This window comes from Polyodon spathula, chromosome 4 (assembly GCF_017654505.1).
Source record: "Polyodon spathula isolate WHYD16114869_AA chromosome 4, ASM1765450v1, whole genome shotgun sequence".
Taxonomy (NCBI): Eukaryota; Metazoa; Chordata; class Actinopteri; order Acipenseriformes; family Polyodontidae; genus Polyodon; species Polyodon spathula.
In genome coordinates, this window is record NC_054537.1 from 84,410,963 (window position 1) to 84,425,499 (window position 14,537).

The 14,537-nt window shown below is 42.4% G+C and overlaps 1 protein-coding gene across 4 annotated transcripts in view; it reads right to left on the bottom strand.

Moving 5' to 3' along the window:
• The window catches only part of LOC121314996 (disintegrin and metalloproteinase domain-containing protein 22-like), a 102,779-nt gene extending 88,673 nt beyond the window's left edge, over nt 1-14,106 (bottom strand). For all 4 annotated transcript variants that reach the window (XM_041248823.1, XM_041248822.1, XM_041248821.1 and 1 more), the window contains exons 1-3: nt 13,821-14,106; nt 13,401-13,558; nt 11,137-11,213 (exon numbers count right to left, since the gene is read on the bottom strand). In XM_041248823.1, the coding sequence (XP_041104757.1) occupies nt 11,137-11,213; nt 13,401-13,558; nt 13,821-13,908 (323 nt within the window). In that variant the 5' untranslated portion in view covers nt 13,909-14,106. The remainder of the gene's footprint in view (nt 1-11,136; nt 11,214-13,400; nt 13,559-13,820) is intronic.
• Between the last annotated feature and the right edge of the window lie 431 nt (nt 14,107-14,537).

A 14,537-nucleotide genomic window follows, 5' to 3' on the forward strand; every position in this document is an offset into this window, starting at 1 on the left:
CTGGGCGGCTGGTTGATTTGTCTCAGTCCCACGAAGGACCAGTGGCCCAAACATTGATTGTGATGGAGCATCTGTCGAGGCTGGGTCTCACCCTCAATGATACAAAAATTCAATGAAAACCGGTGCAAAGTATGGTCTACTCGGGTCTCCGGCTGCACTTTCCATAGGATTTTCTGTGATCAGTGAACAGAAATATGTCTTTGCTTCCCGCCTACACATTTTAATTCCCAGGCTCCCTGCTGCTTGTGACGTTATGATCACAGAACGGTGCGATAGGCTAGAAAGGTGTTAAATCAAGTCATTTGATGGCAACGACTCGATACGAGTCACGAAGAATTGCAATTGGTTCTGAGTCGAGTCGAGTCATTACAATACTGAAAACTATAATCAGATTACAATAATGCCTTACATGTAATGCATTACACCCAAACACTGCCTACCTTTAGAAAACGTATACTGCTTTCTGATAAAGCAGTGCAAGTAAACAGAAGGCTAAATTCACACAGTTTAATTATATTTTTAAGTGTAATATTAAATACAATTTTAGAATACTGCATCTAAAACCTACCCGCATTATAAATTGGCTTAAACACAAGCTAAATTTGAAACCAAACTTAACTCCAGATCTCTGAGTGTTTTGAATCTGTTGACAGCTCACTCAGGAAAAGACATCACATATGTTTGTATATCCAGCACATGTTCTTTAAGTGGTAAATTAGAAGCCGGTGACATGAAAGGAATCCTTAGTATTGTGAAGCACAGAGATTCTGAGACACAATTTTGTGTAGCTTAGCTGACAGCTTCAGTACATCAAATCAAGTCTTCCCCTGGCAGACATGCAGCAGCAATCGCCATATCTACAAGTCTACCTTCTTTTAGGATTATTTCCTCAATTCATCTCTTTAGTTGCTAGTTATGCAGTCACTACTGGTATAGGCTGTGGATACTGCTGATTATGCAAAATCTACAAAGTTCTAGACCTCTTTTTAGAATGTACTACTCAAAGCATACCTGTAAAAAAAAACTATTAAAACACAAACACACAAACACACACACACACTAGGATATTACGATGCTTCAGTTAAACAAATTCTGCTTCATCTATCAGTCAGATATTAGAAATTATTTGATTAGAAAATAAGTTACAATAGCATAAATAAAGTATCCGGTTGATTTTAAACTCCACCTCACCTATAAATCATTACATAGCATTCTTATGTGATTAAACATTTTAGTTTGATATTTTTAAAGCCAGATTACAGACTTATTGGTGAATCCCAGTCTTTAAAATCAGTATACAAGTGTGTTTGGTATGTTATGGTGTGGTAGTCCATACTTCTGAAAAGCTCAGGATTGTTTTCTATGGTTGCTATTTGGGCAAAGCACTCTTCTTGTCAGTCCGTTTTTGTATCCTCATACAATCTGTGAAGTGCAGATGTACCCTTAAGTCCTGGTTTCCAGTCCAGGTTTCTAGGACCTGTTCAAAGAGAATCGCAATGATGCATGTGACGAGCCATATTACCATGACGATTACCGTCTGCTCAAGAGTGGCTTTTTCGTGCACTATGTGATGCACAAAGATCTCAGATCAAATCATTACAATAATTAAACATAGACAATCAGCCGCTTCATTTTCTATGTGAGCTCTCCAACGGAGAGTCCACTAGAATTTTTTTTTTTTTTTAAAGAAAAAACATAAAAGCGTTTCTTCATGTCTTTTGGGGCAGCAACCACCCCCTGCAGTTATCCCTTTTAAATGCTATTTGACATTCTGCTCGCAAAGCTCCATTGGGAGTGTTGAACAATAACCACTTGGTTTTCACAGAATCATGGGAGAAAAGCAAGGTAAACAGAGGCACTGAATAAAATACGTTAGTTGTTTTCAGCTCAAGCTCTTCATCAGTCACTGGTATTAAAGGACACCTTTGTTCTGCTATCACTTCTGAAGCAAAGATTGCATATCACACATAAGCTCTTGAAAGGTTACTTCTATAGCAAACAGCAGCTAAACACATATCCTGCAAACAGAAAATACCTAGAGGGTCGCTGAAACCTGAATAGAATTTATTAAAAGTTGTGCCGTATGCACCCTTTATTTCCACCCCTCCCCCATGCCACACTGGTTAGCTGAGGAGTTAGCAAGGCACTACTGCATTTTACACTTTTCCTACAGTTCTCCTTTAATACAGCCTTCAGCACTGCAATAGTTTACTGTGCTATTTAATTAAGCTTTAACACCTTTAAGTTCTGTTACACTGGTATGTCATTTTGAGGACTGGCAAAGCTATTATTTATCTAACCATTTTTAACTTCCCTTCCGATATAGATTTAGGGAAAATATAAGACAAATGTTGGGATGTGAAGTATTTATGTTATTGAAAGAATTTTATTTTAAGCAGTTTACCTGGAAAAGCAAAGGGAGAGGTGCCACTTAAAAGGCAAATGAGGTCAGAAATGATTTATCCACTTAGATCCATCCTTTAATTTAGGAATACCTTTACATTTTAAATGTTCAGCAGAAATTTATCGAAGCCAGAGTTTATGACCTATTTGGGCACTGCATGTTAAACTGGAATTCATTGGCAGTGTTGGGACCTGTTTACGCTCTCATGCTCTTGTCCAAGGATTATTGCTTGCCATGGAAACTGCTCCAACGTGGCTTGAAAAGCCATGCTCTTTTCTAAAGGGTCTGTTGACAAAGCCCAGCTAAATGAATGCAACATTTGTAGGAGAAATGGCAATTACAAATCTGTGATCCACAGAGTTTTCTTTGTTCAATTGCTGGATCGAACACTTTTGATAAAATGTGCAAAAATAATGTTCCATTATTATCTTGTGATGCAAGGTGCAATTCTATCATTCTTGCATGCAAGCAGGGCAGGTACAACCCCAGAATTCAGCTGCAGATGGAAACCAGGTTTATGGATTCCCGGTTTACTACTGGGAGAGACTGTGATCCAAACAAGCAAACCTCTTCAAGCAAGCAAAAAACAAAATCAGTTTAGACAGGTCCCACTGTGAAAATGTTATCCCGGGGAGACAAAGTCATGCATCTCCATCTCTGGAGCAAAGAAATTGCTGATGGAGGCATTTTTGAGTTCTATCCCATTCTGTCTTCTCATGTGGAGGATATCTCTAGCCAGGGATGTCCATCTGGACTCATCCAGAGAATCCCATCTGGCAAGAAAAGCCATGTGCCACAAGCAGCAAGGTTATCTCTAAGACATTGGCAGGGATGGGGTTAATTCCCCTTGCCTGGGTTTAATGTTCAGGTGGTTGGGGTTGATTAGTTGACTGTCTTGCTAATCAAGCCCAGCCACCTGATATAAAAGGAGGCCTCTGCTTCTCATTTGGGAGAGGGAGCTGAGGAAGCAGGTTGGTGTTTGTTTTGTGGTTTTTGAATTTTCTAAATCCAGTGAAGGCATTGCCCAGCCTGGAAACTTTATTTTTGTGAGTTTTGTTTTTGCTTTATTTGTGTTTGAGTATCTGTTATTTTGCCCTTGTGCACTTTATTTTTGTTTATTTATAATAAAATAGTTATTTTTTTTTGAACTGCAGTCTGTCTCTGGGCCTCTATCCACTCGCCAGCCTGCCACATTTGGTGTCAGAAGTGGGATAGCGCCACCTAGAGGCTCAGAGCAGTATTTATTTTTTTTTTGAGAAAAAAAAAATGGGAAAGAAGAGCAGACAGTGGAAAAGGCAGGACAAGCAGCAGCTGAAGAAATGTAAGCTGCTGCAGCCACCGCTGGAGGACCCGGCCAGCCTCTTCCCCTGGTGTTCCTGGTGTGGGAAGGAGGACCATCGTTGGCGGTCCTGCCCAGACGTGCCACCGGCAAACTGGTGTGGCCGGTGTGAGGAGGACGGCCACAACTGGGCAGGATGCCCCTACAACCAGGCCCAGGAAGAGGTGCCGTGTTCACCCCGGGCATCAGGGGCCACCCCACTACCTCCAGCACCACCACCTTCACCACCGTCCCAGGAGATCTGGGACTGGTTGATGCACCCTGAGGCAGACCTCGTCCACGATCTCCCCATAGTTATCAACACGCTGTGGCGTCGAGATGGGGAGAGGTGGGAACAGTGGGAGGAACAGCACCACCCGGCCTCCTTCCCAGAGGTTGCCCTCATGGTGGTTAATTACCTGGCGGTAGACATGGGAGATCCACCGGTCACTCCAATAAAGAGAGGTGAGCCGCCTTCCCGAGAGCCAGAGAGGGGTGAGCCGCCTTCCCGGGAGCCAGAGAGGGGCGAGGAGCTGCCGTCGCTCCCAGAGCCAGAGAGGGAGGAGGATCTGCCGTCGCTCCCAGAGCCAGAGAGGGGTGAGGAGCTGCCGTCGCTCCCAGAGCCAGAGAGGGAGGAGGATCTGCCGTCGCTCCCAGAGCCAGAGAGGGAGGAGGAGCCTCCGTCACTCCCAGAGCCAGAGAGGAGTGAGGAGCCGCCGTCGCTCCCAGAGCCAGAGAGGGGTGAGGAGCTGCCGTCGCTCCCAGAGCCAGAGAGGGGTGAGGAGCTGCCGTCGTTCCCAGAGCCAGAGAGGAGTGAGGAGCTGCCGTCGCTCCCAGAGCCAGAGAGGGGTGAGGAGCTGCCGTCGCTCCCAGAGCCAGAGAGGGGCGAGGAGCTGCCGTCGCTCCCAGAGCCAGAGAGGGGTGAGGAGCTGCCGTCGCTCCCAGAGCCAGAGAGGGAGGAGGATCTGCCGTCGCTCCCAGAGCCAGAGAGGGAGGAGGATCTGCCGTCGCTCCCAGAGCCAGAGAGGGAGGAGGATCTGCCGTCGCTCCCAGAGCCAGAGAGGGAGGAGGAGCCTCCGTCGCTCCCAGAGCCAGAGAGGGGTGAGGAGCTGCCGTCGCTCCCAGAGCCAGAGAGGGGTGAGGAGCCTCCGTCGCTCCCAGAGCCAGAGAGGGGTGAGGAGCTGCCGTCGCTCCCAGAGCCAGAGAGGGGTGAGGAGCCTCCGTCGCTCCCAGAGCCAGAGAGGGGTGAGGAGCCGCCGTCGCTCCCAGAGCCAGAGAGGGGTGAGGAGCTGCCGTCGCTCCCAGAGCCAGAGAGGGGTGAGGAGCTGCCGTCGTTCCCAGAGCCAGAGAGGGAGGAGGAGCTGCCGTCGCTCCCAGAGCCAGAGAGGGAGGAGGATCTGCCGTCGCTCCCAGAGCCAGAGAGGGAGGAGGATCTGCTGTCGCTCCCAGAGCCAGAGAGGGAGGAGGAGCTGCCGTCGCTCCCAGAGCCAGAGAGGGAGGAGGATCTGCTGTTGCTCCCAGAGCCAGAGAGGGAGGAGGATCTGCTGTCGCTCCCAGAGCCAGAGAGGGAGGAGGATCTGCTGTCGCTCCCAGAGCCAGAGAGGGAGGAGGATCTGCTGTCGCTCCCAGAGCCAGAGAGGGAGGAGGATCTGCTGTCGCTCCCAGAGCCAGAGAGGGAGGAGGATCTGCTGTCGCTCCCAGAGCCAGAGAGGGAGGAGGATCTGCCGTCGCTCCCAGAGCCAGAGAGGGAGGAGGATCTGCCGTCGCTCCCAGAGCCAGAGAGGGAGGAGGATCTGCCGTCGCTCCCAGAGCCAGAGAGGGAGGAGGATCTGCCGTCGCTCTCAGAGCCAGAGAGGGAGGAGCCGCCGCCGCTCTCAGAGCCAGAGGGAGCCGGGCCGCCGCCGCCGCCTCCGCCACCAGAGGGAGCCGGGCCGCCGCCGCCGCCTCCGCCACCAGAGGGAGCCGGGCCGCCGCCGCCGCCTCCGCCACCAGAGGGAGCCGGGCCGCCGCCGCCGCCTCCGCCACCAGAGGGAGCCGGGCCGCCGCCGCCGCCTCCGCCTCCGCCACCAGAGGGAGCCGGGCCGCCTCCGCCACCAGCCACCAGAGCCGGTCCGCCGTCGCCGCCTCCGCCACCAGAGGGAGCCGGGCCGCCCGCCTCCGCCGCCTCCGCCACCAGAGGGAGCCGGGCCGCCGTCGCCGCCTCCGCCACCAGAGGGAGCCGGGCCGCCGTCGCCGCCTCCGCCACCAGAGGGAGCCGGGCCGCCGTCGCCGCCTCCGCCACCAGAGGGAGCCGGGCCGCCGTCGCCGCCTCCGCCACCAGAGGGAGCCGGGCCGCCGTCGCCGTGCTACCTTGGAGATTCGGGGCCCCCTCAACCAAAGAAGGCTTGGGGGCTCCGACATCAACCCCGCCCACCACCACCCACCATAACAGCCCACCCAAGGGACATAATTGGACTCTTGGGGGGAGGGGTGGGGGGGGGGGGGGGGGGAGGGGGGAGTTGGCCGATTGCGGCCGGTGTACGTTGTACATAGCCCTTTGAGAATGCATGTTCTTCCCCTGTAGACTGTCTTGCTAAGCAAGGTGTGGAATTGGACTTTTTTCTTTTTAGAGGAATTAGGTTAGTGCAACACGGTTAACACTGCTGGACTATTCGATCTACTGCGTGAAGATGAAGACAGCCCTCAGTTTCACATGTCAAAGCTAGAGCAGTAAGTTCCCTCGGGAATGCATCACAACCAAGCAATTCAGGAAAACAGGCCCACAGCCACAAAGCCTTACTCAACACATTTGGTTTTTTTGGTGTTAAAATAAACGATAACCGTTTCACCTCTTTGCTTTTTTTTCTTCTAAAAGATTACAAACAAGCGATTTAATACAGATATGTAAGAAGCTGGATCTCATGAAAAAGGGACAAGCTGCAATGTAAGCCTTTATTTTATAACCTGCATCATGTACTGTATACCATGATATTAAGGTTACCACGGTAATTTTTTTTTTGAATGGTTATCATACAGTGCAATTGTATACCGACCCATCCCTATTACACATCCCCACGTTTTACTACAACTGTTTAAATAACGTGCCTGCAATAGTGCTTTTCATTGTTAACATCCTGACAACCATTTACACGTACAACTTTAAAAGCCGATTTCAAAGATCTTTTCAAAATGGCCGTTTTAGGGCACTGGGGTTTGAGATCTGTCCCCCAAATCACTGCTTAAAAAGTGAATTATAAAAATATAAATAAATAAATAAATAAATAACACACACACACACACACACACACACACACACACACACACACAACATAACAACAAGTGCTCTGGCTTTACTGTTCCATACCACATCATGGACTGTTATTGCTGTGTTACCTGTTTGACAATATGGGCAATAATCCTTACACTTTCAGTGCTCTAGAGCTGCCATTTTGAAACGAGCTTTGAACAGTTACAGTGTAAAAAGTTGTCAGGATATTAATAATAAAAATTACAGGTACATTATTTATAAGCAGTTGTAGCAAAATGTGAGGAAGTGAAACACTGTATATTTCAGTACCCCATTACTTCCTCTTTAAGCCACATATTGGTTTCAACTTACTGCTTTCAACCTGTGGAATTCAGAAAGACAATAAGCAGGTAGGCCTGGACCAGTAGCTTAAATGTATCAGTAGCCCAGGTCATATTAAAGCCCAACCCTCCAGTGCATAGAAGGGGACATTAAGATCCCAGAACCTCATCAGTCAATCCATAAATGTGATACTTCCTAGCCATCTTAAATTATGTATAAAGTCACCACATTTATTACCAGACCTCTATAGACGTCTAGACCGTTAGAAGCATTTAAATATATTTATACATATACTGTTGTTAGTGTATTTTCTTTGGGCTGTTCCATGTCTGATGTTTCCCTTGCATCTTTAAAAGCCACTGCATAACACAGCAGCATCGCAACAGCCTATTTAGAGGTGTACAGAGAAGTTAAACATGGGGGTGGGATCAGTGGCGGCTGGTGGCCAGAATTTTGTGGGTGTTCACACCTCACGTGCAAGTGAGGGGGCGGGGTCCAGGGGGCCAGCCTGGTAGAAGCACTGTCCGGTGGATCTGTTTCTTGTAGGCCGTGATACAAAAACTTTGCTTTGCAATGTCTTATCATGACAAATTTTTCGATTACTTTATTATTTCAATTTAAGTTGTCCTTGAATCTAAATCAATCCCAAGTTAAAAAGACCAAGAACGGGAAAAATAAGACCTTAAATGGAAGTCACAATTAAGGCCAAAGATAAAACTAAAAACAAAAACAAACAAAAAACACTAAATTAACAATGAAGTAGATTTTTATTTTTATTTTCAGGAACCTGGAGATAGTTTATATAGACCTAATAAAAGACTGATATGCTACAAACAAACAGTAAAAAAAAAAAAAAAATGTAATTTAAAAACTAGCTTGTGTTAACAGTGTACCAAGTAGGCTACTGTATTTTTCTCCCGCGTTGTACAGTAATATGTACAGAGAATGCCGTGGCATGATTTATTTTGTGTTAATGGTATTGTTTACAGCAGTCTGTAGACTAAAGTAAAAAGGGTGATAGTTATTCATTAGATTTTACTACTGTCCTGTTCTGTGTAAGTCTACTGTACAGATTTATACATACTATATATATTATATTTATTATATACAGATAATTACATTATATTTTTTTAAATAATGTAATGTGTACAGAGAACACAATGTTATTTCAGTGCAATGACTTTTTACATACATTTAAAATGAACTGAACCCTATAAATGTGTGTGTATGTGTGTGATTATGCGATGGACTAGTGTATATGTAAGGTATAAATCATGACAGGCCGTGTGCGTCCCATGATATATACCACGCCTGGGTGGTCAGAACCACCAATTATGGATACAATCCATAATTCCTTCTTTACTGCATTGCAGTAATTAAATATACAATATGTAAGCACTTCCAAGAAAATTTTGAGTTCATATGCATACTCATCTTAATGTTACAGATTTTACATTTCTCTTCTACGTACTTCTAATCGCATACGACCGGAAACATTAAGGTCACTTATTGCTTTCAGTTTATTACATTTACAATCCAGTTGGCAAGGCAATGAATTATGCATTCCAATATGTTCCCATGCTAGTCACTGAAAATGTACAACTGTCTTAAAAATCCTAAATCCTGACTGGAGCCAATAATTGACCTGCCAAATGTAGTTTTTTGCACTTCATTACAAAGGGAAGACTGCCAGTCCCAGGTACTCTCCAAATACAGTACAGCAGATTTTACATTTTATTTTATCTGGTTTATAGACAAGTATAGTATTCCAAAACACAGTGTGTGGGGGCAGGGTGACCAATAAATGCTGACACTGTGTTATTACCAGAATCGACACTGGCGGTAAACAGTTTTTACTGCACAATATCCATAACAGAACTTGACTGAGAAAATACCAATACGTACTGCAAGATTTAAAGTTTCATTTAAAAACATAACCATTAAATTGCTACCTCCCTGAGTAGCTTTGTAGACAGGGACTGGGAAAGCAGGATGAGATCTGGCCCCTTTGTAGTTCAAAGGACCCTTTTGTTTTGCAAATGTTATTAACATAGGGTTTATCACACCCAACGAAAGACCAGTTCTCACAAACAGACAACTGGGGCTGGTGCCCGATTCTATCACACAGACAAGATAACAAACTGGTTTATTTGATGGCATAGAGAGCAGTTGTTATGAATTGCTTAGCTAATTAAAATACTGATTATGATCACAGGTGCAAATCTGAAGCCTGGGCCGGCTTGATCTTCAGACTTCGTCTGAGCAACTCCAAGAAGGGGGGCTGGTTTTGTACTGTATTTAAATCACTGTACTTCTGTATTAAGAGACTCTCTTTATCCACACTGGCATTGAAGGTTTTTCGATCGATAGAGAGTCTTGTAGGGCTAAACCTACTGCATTGTATCGTTTTGTTTTTAAGATTTGCCCGTGCAGTTGATTTCTTGCAGTATTGAATTTGAATGCACGTCATGTCAGTGTGTCTTCAGATACAGCAAACCAGATTGTCACATAGATTTGTGACATTAGGTTTGAGAGCAAGGCAAAACATACCAAAACAGAAAACACAGGAGGATCTGAGAAATAGCGTAAACGGGGAACAGATATCATTAGCACACTATAAAACATTATTATTATAATCTCAACATCAATAAAACAAGCATTAACCAAACGACATCCCATTAAAGGCTGACATGGACTGAAGTAAGCTCTGGCTTTTGGCCACCAACCATGTCCTCTCAGGCAAAAGAAAAAGCAGGTTTTACAAAGTCTGGTAGACAATAACAAGAACAGCAAAAACCCTGCAAATATGTACTGTGTGTGTTTCCCTTGTTAACCAAGATCTTTCAAATGTAACAACTCAGCAACTATTTTAAACCTTGTTTTCAGCACATACTAGAATGTCTGTGTTTTTACAGATTCAGCAAATTAGTCAGCAATACAAATGCATAATTTTCCATCACCCATCAAAATAAATCGATATTTCAGCCTGATAAAGTTGAAATCTAGCTCAGGCTTAGTCTCCACTTTAAACTTACATTATGGTAGAATAATAAATCAGTGTGTTAATCGTGTAAATATCAATACTGAAAGAGGAAAGTAATGGAATCAGGCATGCTTCCAGGGTGTTGGTTTGAGAGTTAAAAGCAATCCTTTCCCAGCAGTTCCAGTTAAAGTAACTGTAGCCAACAAAATAAGACTGCACCAGTTGGGCATTTCCAAATGTCAAGTTTTAAAATTAACTCCTATTACAGTACACATGTGTTTTTATTTCAAAGCATAATATCTGGCTTTACACTAGGGGAATCAATCTTTGCTTGCAAGCCATGGTTTCTGTGTTGCACTTATTTGCTTGCCACCAGAAACATGTTTGGCCCCGAAGACACTACTGAGGTGAAATGAAACAATTATCCTGAGAATAATTGTTAGAAATTGATGAGAAAGCAATCTCTTGTCTTTTTAAATCTTCTTTTATTTATTTTTTTATGATATATTGAAATACTAAAAGAAACCTAATAAATGTAATGACCAACTTTCGACTAGGACTTCCAAAAGCACGATAAATACAGTGCCTAAATGTAAAAAAGCTTTACTTAAAAGCTGAAACTTGTACAGCTAAAATTCTGTATGCGCTATTTATACAATATGTCAGTATGTTTCATCTGAACCCATTTTAAAATGTAAGATTTCCATGAGACTCTTGAAAGTATTTATGACATGTATTGTTTTGTTTTTTATTTGTGGCCAACATTTATTTATTTTTAGCTAAACATTACCTTCTGCTTGAAGAAAGATAATAAATTACACATTCATTTGCAATGTGTAGATGATTTTAACCCACATACTTACTGGTTTAGCTCCACATCTAGAATAAATGTTGACCCAAACGCATCGACTTGAAAGCTTGCTTGTGCAACATGAGTTGACTGTAAAAAAATAAACAGAAAAGGTATCTAAGATGGTTTTGAAGTCAGCTTACAAAACATATTTCACTTTTGACATAAATGCCTTTGGATAATCAAATGTCTACTTGCAGCTCCCTTTAGTATCGTTTTTTACTTACCGAGCCTTGTGGAGGTAAACGTTTTTTGTTCTGAGTTTGATAGCTTGTTTTGAGTTTGAAAATTATTGAGGCATTGTATTATATGTAGGTTTGTACAGTATATTGTAGGAAATAAAAGTACTGTCTGTAGATATGTATATTATAATATTATATCTAATACCCATTCAAATAGGCTGCATAGGTTGAATTATCATTTTTGGTTGGTTGTTACAGTAGCCAAAAGTTCTGAAAACCTTTACAAACATATTCTCCGATTACACTATGTAACACAATTTTTGTTCCTGGGTAGTAAGTGTTATTTCCTAACTGCTTATGCCTCAAAAGTATAGAAAATAGCTATTATTCCCCACAAACTTTGCTTTTGTGACCAGGACAGTGATATTTCAAAATATCACTATTTCCAATGGGAAAATGGGCAAATGTGTGTCTTTTCGTTCACATAAAGTCAGTAGAAAACAAGATATGAATCCAAATTAACATGTATTTATACTAAAGTAATACAAAAATGACTACAAAAGATTTAGAAGTGAGTAGTTTTTCGAGATTTACGATTATACTGTAAATACATTAGTCAATCCATAAAGTAATACAAAAATGACTACAAAAGATTTAGAAGTGAGTAGTTTTTCGAGATTTACGATTATACTGTAAATACAGTATAATCCTAAAACTCCCAAACAAAAGAACACACCCCAAACAGAAAACACACACCCCCAGCCAGCGCCTCTCCCCTGGCTTTTATCCCCTGTGGCTGGAGCCCAATTAATCAATAATTATTCAATTAGAGCTCCAGCCACATTCTCACATGTTTTTCTGGCAGGGAGAAATTTAACTTAATTTTATTCATGGAACCGTTATAGACTGAAACCAACAGCAAATGAAAAGATTTTTCTGTGACACCACGCTGTTCAAAGTTTGTGAAGAGGGGTCCCTGTTGGTCAAAATAAATTAATACTAGTCTGTACATTAATCATTATCAATCCAGCACCGGTGTAAATTAAAAGAAAAGTATATAAACCTTATAGAACTGTTCATTTTAACCTCTGTAATATATGCTGATTTCCATGTCTTTGCTTCTCACCTCTCACAGTTCAGAGCCTTATGTACGCAGGTTTTATGGCTGTGAAACAAAAGCTGTGAATGAACATGGTGGGATGAATGCCAGTCCACTTTTGTGGTTTAGCCGCTACCTGCGACTGAACTGTTAACAAACTTACACATTGATGGTATGCAAGAGGCTTCTCAAGGGCTTGGATTCCAACATATTTCAAGAGCATTGATTTAGTTACCAAATATTTTGTTTACAAAGTCAACTTTTAAAAGTTTACCACAGTAACTCTGCATGGAAATTTGGCAGTATTACATGCTTCACCATTAGGCCAACTACGTTTGTCACTGATTTATCAAACTGACATGTTTTAACAATAAATAGCTGCATCAATGTTTTATTATTATTATTATTATTAATAATAATAATATTTATTTAATAGTCTGTGAATTAATTGTATTTGCGAATATTTTTAGAGTTACACAAATACCATCAAATTTTACTTTTAAACTAAAGCAATTATCTTTCTACTGTTTTGTAAAATAATAAAACGAACTAACATTTCGCAAAGTCTACTCTACATTTTTGTGAATGTATTGCAAAACTAAACAACGCTGTCTTATTTTGCTTTGAGACGTCCAGGTCTGTTGTTTCCAATTCTTCACACGGGGGGAGCTATACAACGAAATAAAATAAATAAAGGTTTTTATTTTTTCTATGCAGATCTATAACATAAGAGCTCCTATGCTTTTAAAATATACAATCCCAATAAACCACGTCATTCTATAGCACTTTTGGAACTGTCGTCTTTTTTATTTTAAATTACAGCTCGATTTATGTTATCATCTTATCGCTGTGCCTTGAATACATGTAGTACAGTGCTTTAGGCATGACCAGCATTTTGATGGTAAAACGTCTCCAAGGGAACAGGCGGCAAAGGCGCGGTGTTGTATAGAATTTGTATAGAAACATCTGAGAGATGGTGATAACGGATACACATACCTGTAACGCTGAACTTGTTTTTATCCTGGTATTCAGTATATGATGCTCGGTCTGGATGTCGTTGTCCATGCGGTAAATTAAACGGAGAGGGAGGGTATTTTCCCTTCCAATGAACCTGCTATCATTCCGACTCGCTTTCCCATTCAATAAGGCGTCTCCTTTGCAAAAAGATTAAAAAACACATTTTTAAAAAAAAATCATACACCACTATAAAATAGTAAGTAGAATAACTCCCCCCCCAATACATACATAAATTAATAATAAAAACATTTAATTGGTTCCAAAATGGATTTTTAAAAGAAACAATACATCAAAATATTGTAATTCTGAATGTTTACACAGGTCATTTGCTGTGAATAACGGTCCGTTCAAAGTCCCCTCCACTCCCATAATCATGCTGTTATGCAGAATTGTGTTTACCTATTTGTCGGGTAGGTTTGCTGGAATGGACGAGGTACATCGCTCCAAAGATGCACAGAAAGGAAATCGCTCTTTTCAGAGACATCATAGCAGGTTCGGTTCTTGAGCAAAAAATCCAAAATTAATATCTTGTTTCCCTTGCTAGGGAAAAATCTTAATAAAACACATTCGCGGACGATCGCTGTATGTGTTAATAGCACATTCTTCCTCGCTGGTTGCCATTAGGATGATCATGCAGTCTCTGCATTGGGATGCTGGTTAAAACACGAAGAGCATGTGAGCGCTCTCTCTCTCTCAGCCAACTACAGAGCCACCTCCTTAAAACACATTAATATCCAGCTCACTGCAGAAGCGATCTATACATATACATGAGGGATTGAAGAGACCAGACAGGATACTGGGAGCTGTAGTTCTTTGAAGATGCGACCGACACGTTATTTTGTTTTGTTTTGTTTTGTTTTTTAAGTAGGCGAACCTTTGAAGCTTAGACTACATTCATTACCCGTCGCAGAACCTTATCAATACAAACGTTACAGTAGCAGGTAGGTAGCTGCTAAGAAACGTGTGTGCTTGCGGCTGAACCATACTGATTGACTTATGCGCCAATGTGTTACATTAAAAAATACGTTTAATTTCACTGAAATTGAAATAAAAAAAAAATTAAAAATCATCAGGGCATTTGCTTTACTTTATGAGAGTGGCAATTAAGATTCAAGA